The sequence below is a fragment of the Mauremys reevesii genome, linkage group 5 (assembly GCF_016161935.1).
Source record: "Mauremys reevesii isolate NIE-2019 linkage group 5, ASM1616193v1, whole genome shotgun sequence".
In the NCBI taxonomy this organism is placed as follows: domain Eukaryota; kingdom Metazoa; phylum Chordata; order Testudines; family Geoemydidae; genus Mauremys; species Mauremys reevesii.
Genome location: NC_052627.1, coordinates 79,664,336 through 79,671,946, shown reverse-complemented (window position 1 = coordinate 79,671,946; position 7,611 = coordinate 79,664,336). Strand labels below are relative to the sequence as shown.

Here is a 7,611-nt window from a genome sequence, read left to right as displayed (position 1 = left end):
TATCCCTCTGTTCTGTTTCTCCCCACTGGCTTTTTATGTCTAGAGGCAAGATTTGAGAAAAGTGGTGGTCTAAGCATCATCCACTTGGGGGATTAGCATGAGATGGCAGGATCTACATGTAACCTGCAGCAGAGTTATGCCAATAGTGAAGTGCAGGTCCAGTTTTTCCCCAATATTGGCCTGTAGGAACCAGACTCAAAGTTAAGTTTGAAAAGCTGAAGTGCAGTTCTGAAATGAGTTTTAATGCCCACAGTTCCTAATTAAGAACAAATCTCATCAAGGGATAAAGACATTGTTTTGAAATCAAGGGAGATTCTTCAGAAACTAGAACAAAAATGAGCATCAGTTCTATTTTTCTACTGAAAAATAGCAATCTGTTGAATTTGTAGGGCACAATTAAGAATACACCAAGCCTTGAGTATTAGTTCTAAGAGCATGGTGAGCATTTTCAAGCAAGCATCATAGCAGTAGCTGATAGCACTTGCTGCCTACAGAATGTTTTCATTATAAATTTAAATGATTTCTAACTCGTTCAGAGTGACCAAAACCTGTACGTGATCAGTCATATAAAATACACCAAATGGCCAAAAGTTTGAACATTAAATGGCAAAGAGTAACCCTTAACAGTTAGGGAATTTTTGATGAGTAAATATACAGACCAGTTCAGTACAGATACAGTTGGTGAGTCTGACTGAAAAATGGAGGAAAACCATTTCTCAGTAGGGTTCATGGAGGCATAAGCATAAGATGACTTACTCAAGGTCACACAATCAGAGAGCTACTGTACTTTGCAGTTTACATTTAGGAGGGAAATGCCCAGCTTCCCAAGATTAGTTAGCTCTATCAAACAAACCTACCTAAAATCCACTGTGTTCATACACACCTGTTATTACAAAAAGGTATCAATGTTACATAGCTTTGTAGCATAGCAAGTTCTAGTAGACTTTTTGCATTTAAATTTCACACAAAAAGGTGCATTGAACATTGTAGTCAGCGTCCCAATTTTAAGATGTGAAAAAGTACAAATCAAGTATGCCAGTCTTTTTGCCTCACTTGGCAATTAAAAAAAAGCCCTCTCTTGGAAAGTCTAATCCTGATCTTGCTAGGTGGCTATATCAGACCGTGCATTTGGATCACTAGAAGATGCACAAGGTACACAGTCTTAAATTATTAATCCTTGCCCAGGCACTTATTTTCAAATGCAGAACACAGATACTGCTCAGTGAGAATAAGCTATGTACCACTTCAACACATACAAATTTTAAGTTTCTTAATGAAAACTCAGACTGCCAGATTTCTGCACCACCACTTCCATCTCACCTCCCCTGCAAAAGTGTTACAATTAGTTGAGAATAATCCTGAGAGAATTGCATTTCAGGGTAAATTATAAGCTATTGAAACTAGTGACTTAAATTGTCACTATCTCCAGAATCATTACTAGTAAGGTGTTTTAGGGTTAGTCATACCAATGCTTCATACTAAAACAGGTTTTTTACATTTATTAATGTGTGTGGATATTACTATCTGAAGTGTACTTATGTACTCTGTATTTTAGTATACATCTTGTACATGCAGAACACTTATTGCAAGCATGGATTATTTAAAAAATGGAGCAGTATTGAAATAGGAGAAAAAGTAACTGAATATGATTAGTACACTATTTTTTCTGTTTTGGTTCAATTGAACATTAAGTATAATCCAGACAAGTAATATCTTTACAAAAAGCAAAAGTTTGTATGGCACTTAAACTTTGAAAGACTGAAATACTCTGTTTGTTGGAATATTAGGAGGAATTTAGGACCTCGTTTACCTTAAGGGAGGGCTTATTCAGGGGGACAGCAGTGGTTGAGAACCTATTTCCTGGTGCTTACAGATAGTAAGCAAGTTAATCTGTAAACATGCTTTTTTCACTTTAATATCAGATTTTTAAATCCAGCCTCATAGGAGAAGCATGCTCTTCATCCATATGTTTTGAATGCCCTGATGCTGTTGGGTAGCAATAGAGACATTCACTTTAATACAAATAAGTACTTGATCTTGACTTGTTTTAAAATCTAATGTGAACTATTTTAACAGCTAGCATGTAAGCCACCAAATCATCAAGCAATGCACTCGTCATAGGAATAAGTATATTAGTGATATTGTGCAGATATTTTATATATACACAGGTTCCAATATAAGTATCTGAGGACATTTCATTCAAAATTTAACTATGATCCAATGGACAACCATTAAAACAATTATGTATCCTTCTCTGAACTGGATTTCCCCCATGACAGCCATCTTCATGTCCCTAGGAAATATTTTGTTGTCCATTAAACCACAAGTAGTATATTACACAACTGAAGAGAATAGTTTTATTTACTTTAGACAATTTTCTTGATCTCATCATACAATACTAATACAAAAGCACCACCCATGCCTCTCAACACATTGGACCAGGCGCCTTTGAAGAAAGCTTTGGCTCCTTCGTCTTTAGCTATCTTCTTCCAACAATCAATTGTGCCCTTGTACATAATATCAGCTGTGGGGACAAGAAGGTACATATGAGAAAGTCTCGAATCATACAGGCAGTTCAATTAATCAGAAGTGTGCTCCCTAGAGGATTTGAAATTAATACAGATATATTTACAACAAAAAACACAGCTCTAGCAAAGTTCTTCACAACCATCTGAAAGACCAATCAAATATAGTGAGGACCAATTTATTCCAATATGTTATTTTAGTAGAAAAAGCCATAGATTTTCTGTAGACTATATAATGCCTTAAATTTCAGCCCTGTGCTGCTGGGGAGATAATCTCTGCAGCTAGGCCACTGCAGGTGAAGGCTCGTTCTTACCTCCCTTTCGGCCAGACTGCATCATCATCCTACGTCTGACAGTGTCAAAAGGGTAGGATACCAGTCCCGCTACAGCGGTGACTGACTGGGCAATCATCCAACTCACTACGATGTGCACATTCTTGGGATCAGGCATCATACCTGTCAAGAGTAAATCAACAATGTCAGTACACAGGGGTGGAGAGAGGAAGAGAGAATTATTCCTACCCCAGACTCCATTCATTCACAGAGCCTGATCAAGGGTAAGTCGAGGGGACTTTTCCCCAATTCCTTCGGCCACATCTTGTTCAGCATCATCCAGTCTTCGCTCAGTCCAGCCACTTAAAAGTCAATCAAGAGTTAGCTTTTAGACCATTTAACCTTGACCTTAACAGTAGCAGTATGAGGATTTAAACTTCTTATAACCTAATTCAATAACAAAAGACACAAAAATGGCCATGCTGGAAAGAGAGTGAAGTTACAAACTTAGTTTTAGGAGGCTCTGAGTTTGCTCTGAGCCCGACGTGAGGGAATCAACCAAAACGGACAGGACGGAATTTCAAAAGTGTGCTGTAATATTTATAATCCATTATATAAATTTAAACAAAGCTGCAGTTTAACTAAGTCCTGAAAGCCAATGCCCAAGACAGGGTACACTGGAGCAGACCATCCTTATATTCATTGGATTATCACTCAGTAATCACAGCTCCCTCCTCCTCCACTTACCCTTGGCTGTGTCATAGACCCCAAAATAGGCTGCTCTGTAGATAATGATGCCCTGGACTGACACGTTGAATCCTTGGTAGAGCCCTTTGAGGCCATCAGATTTGAAGATCTTGGCAATGCAGTTGCCCAGCCCTGTGAACTGCCTCTCACTCAGCCCTTTGCCCACGTCGGCAGCCAGCCTGGTTCTGGCAAAATCCAGAGGGTAAACGAAGCAGAGGGAGGTGGCTCCCGCAGCACCTCCAGAGGCCAGGTTCCCTGCGAAGTAGCGCCAAAACTGCTTGTGCCTGTCCACTCCTCCCAAGAAGATCTGCTTGTACTTGTCCTTAAAGGCAAAGTTGAGGGCCTGGGTGGGGAAGTAACGGATGACATTGGCCAGGTTGCCTCTCCAGAAGGAAATGATGCCCTGTTCCTTGGGGATCCTCACCACGCAGTCCATGATCCCCTTGTACTGCTTCTCAACTGTGATCTGTTGGCTGGCATGCTGGACCTGTTAAGTAAGAGAAGATGGCACAGAGACGAGATTGCAACAGTTACTTTGGACAATGTATCAAACAAACCCCAATTTGTCAAAGTGAAGAAACGGGGAATAAAATAAAACAGTAAATATCATAATGCCACTATATAAACCCATGGTACACCAACACCTTGAATACCACATGCAGTTCTGGGTGGACCATCTCAAAAAAAGGTAAGATTAGAATTGCAAAAGGTACAGAGAAGTGCAACAAAAATTATTAAGGGTATGGAACAGCTTCCGTATGAGGAGAAATTAAAGAGACAGACTGTTCAGCTTGGCAAAGGGGGGATATGATAGAGGTCTATAAAATCATGAATGGCATGGAGAAAGCAAACAAGGAAGTGTTATTTACCCCTTTGCATAACACCAGTACCAGGGGTCACCCAGTAAATTGACTAGACAGCAGGTTTAAAAAAAGCATAACGAAGAACTTCTTCACACAACACAGCTACCTGTGGAACTCTTGGCCTTCACAACACCCCTGTAGCAACAAGTATAACTAGGTTCAAAAAAGAACTAGTTAAGTTCATGGAGGATATGTCCATCAATGGACATTGGCCAGGATGTTTAGGGACATAACCCCATGCTCTGGGTGTCCCTAGGCCTCTGACTGCCAGAAGCTGGGACTGGACAACAGGGGATGGATCACTCCATTTCCCTGTTCTGTTCATACCCTCTCAGGCATCTGGCATCAGCCTCTGTTGGAAGACAGGATACTGGGCTAATTGGACCATTGGTCTGATCCGTATGGCCATTCTTATGTTCTTAGAAAATTCTGCTTCTCACCGCCAGATCTATCATCTTTCATTTACTCTGGAAGATTACATGGAACCTTTTTTCATAACCTTACCATTCAACATAATAACCTGTACCCATTTTATGCAAGCTTAACCCAGTTTCTTTAGGACTATTGCATTATTAGGTCAAAAGGAAACTGCCTACAGGAGGAGACACCTGCTGGGCATTTGCAGGAGGATCCTGAAACTTTAACAGAAAGACATCTTCCAGAAAGCTTATCCAATTGCACAGAAGCGTGTTCATCTCATACAAGTGTACAGCCTTGCTTTAGAGTTTCACATTTCCATTTTACTTAGCAAGTCAGATAGCAAGTGCACTCTTAACGTGTTTGGGTCCCCAGTCTTATCGTCCAGCCAACCCCTGAAAAAACGATGTTGACCATTGACGCTTAAATTTGTAACGAAAGAGGTGCCAGAGCTCAACCAATTTTTTAAACACTTTCATAACGAAGGGCGCAAGCCCAGAGCTGCTGGGGCTATGAACTTGCAAGCCCTGGCACAAATTAAGCACTGATTTGAGGCCATTTCCCCCCACTGCTCAGCGTCCCCGTGTATCCCGGCTATAAACAGCGCCAGGGGAAAGAAGCGGTGCTGCTCTTGCGTAACCAGAGCTCCCGAAGCCAGTTGCCATATTTAGGCACTTCAAGCTTGTGCCCATATGACACTAGGATTCCTGCACCGCTTCCAAGTCAAACTTCACACACCTACCCCCCCCCCCCCCCCCCAGGGAAGGAAGACTCCTTGCAAGCGCCCAGGGCAATACACAGCATCCTTTTGTAGATTACCACCCAGTGCACTGAACTCATCGTGCCCCCCTCCCCCCGGGGCCCTTTAAATTTACTCTCTAGACAATCACTACCCGAGACTGATAAGAGGCAACCTGTTGCTAAATTTCCACTCACACATTCGCTAGCAGCGTTTAGAGTTACATGGTGCCTTTAAAGCAAAGGGAGACAAGCACGCCAGCGACAAGCAAAGTCAATTGGCCGTTTGCGCTACCAAAGTCCATAGCCAGGGGCTTGAGGGGAAATCGTCCCGCTCCTTACCTGCAGCAGCAATTTAACTCTCTCTATGGGAGCGACAGCTGTCTTGGAAATAGCGGCAGCAACCCCGCCAGCCAGGAAGTCCTTAAGGAAGCTGATCGCTTGGTTACTCATGTTGGAACTCGCTCAGACAAACCCCAAGAGCCCCCTTGCAAAAGCAGATGCTGCCGCGCACCTCCCCACCCAGCTGCCCCCAGCCAGCCTCTTGCACCGCGCTCCAAACGAAGAAGCGCGTCTCTCCCACTTATATCCCCTCTGCTTCTCGCGATAAGAGGAGGGTCCCCCCGGGGCACACACATTGGCTAGGAACCCCCCAGTCATCAGAGGGCACAGGGGCAAAGCCGCCATGCTGTCCTAGAGAGGCCGCCGGGGCGGGGCGGCTGCCCCGTGCTAGGGACGTTTAAAGGGCAAATTAAAGTTATCTGCTCCCTGCTGGAGAAAGCTATGTCAGAGCATGTGCCTGCTGTATTAATAGCACCGCAGAGACGCAAGATGGGACTGGGGAGGCTGCAAAAATACTTCGGAGGGTGTTAACCATTTGCGTTCACATCCAGTGCTGCCCACGGAGAATAACGGCCAGATCAAGGGAAATTTGGGAGTCCGATAAAAGCTTATCATAAACCAGCACATGTATTTTAACGGCTGTTATTGTCTGTATTGAGACACACATACACAGTGCATCTGATGTACAGAGACATGGTACCTACTCATGCACACCAACAGTGCAGCCTAGTTAATTGGGTTCTATGGATATTTTGTAAGATAGGGTAAAGAAACTGATATAAATATAATAGTAACCCTCAATGGCTTGCTGAGACATGAGTTGCAGAATTTGGATTAGAGCCTTTTACTTGGAGGACAAAAAGTGTCTTAAGACTTAACACATTGCTTAAAGTCCTAAAAGTTTGAGTCTCAAATGCTAACATGTTATCCCTGATCTTAGATTTCCTGAAGAGAAGAGAAAACTTTTCCTGCTAGTGTCCTCACTGTACCCTTAAGGACAGATGACCCTGCATGAGACAGGAACATAACTGGCCGAGTGGGCTAAGTAAGGTCACTTACGTGGAAGGGAAGAGTGAGGGGGGCTCTAAGGAGCATGTGCCCTGGGAAATTCAAGTGCATGACCCAAACCAAATGTGAAACAGCAGAACAATTTGTGCACTCAGTACCTGATTCTTAACTAATTTCTCTGTGCCTCACTGTCCCCTCTTTTACATCCATAAAATGTGGATAATGCTTTTGCCCATCCCTTGTGTGACTTGTCTATTTAGACTCTGAACTGAAAAGGCTTACACACTGAAATCAATGGGACTACTTGTTCTTGTAAAGTTAAGCAGGTGTGTTTTCAGAATGGGGGCCTTAGATTGTGATAAGCACTGCAGGGCTTGTAGAGTACCAGTGCAATGGCATATGAGTTTTAGTTGGGATTTGCAGATGCTCATGCAATACAAATAATAATAATTCATAGGACTGAATTTCACCTTAACTTGGCAGCTAAAAGACTGACCTTCCCTACATAGTGATATTCTCTTAATGCAAATCAAATTCCTCTCCTCAATGAAACACTAAACTGGATTAGTGAGCCCCTGTGGCTGATCCCCCTCCCTCTAACCCCAGCTACTTTAAGAATGTTTCCCTAGCCAAGGTAATAAGAGTTTAAGGTCAGAAGGGACCACCAGATCATCTAGTCTGACCTCCTGCATATCACAG

General features: G+C 42.8%; 1 protein-coding gene across 1 annotated transcript; it reads right to left on the bottom strand.

Moving 5' to 3' along the window:
• Positions 1-705: 705 nt before the first annotated feature.
• SLC25A4 (solute carrier family 25 member 4) lies at positions 706-6,136 on the bottom strand. Its single transcript, XM_039540201.1, has 4 exons — positions 5,905-6,136; positions 3,545-4,031; positions 2,840-2,980; positions 706-2,524 (listed from the first exon to the last, which is right to left on the bottom strand). The coding sequence occupies exons 1-4, from the start codon at positions 6,013-6,015 to the stop codon at positions 2,367-2,369; spliced, it is 897 nt and encodes a 298-aa protein (XP_039396135.1). The 5' UTR covers positions 6,016-6,136; the 3' UTR covers positions 706-2,366.
• Between the last annotated feature and the right edge of the window lie 1,475 nt (positions 6,137-7,611).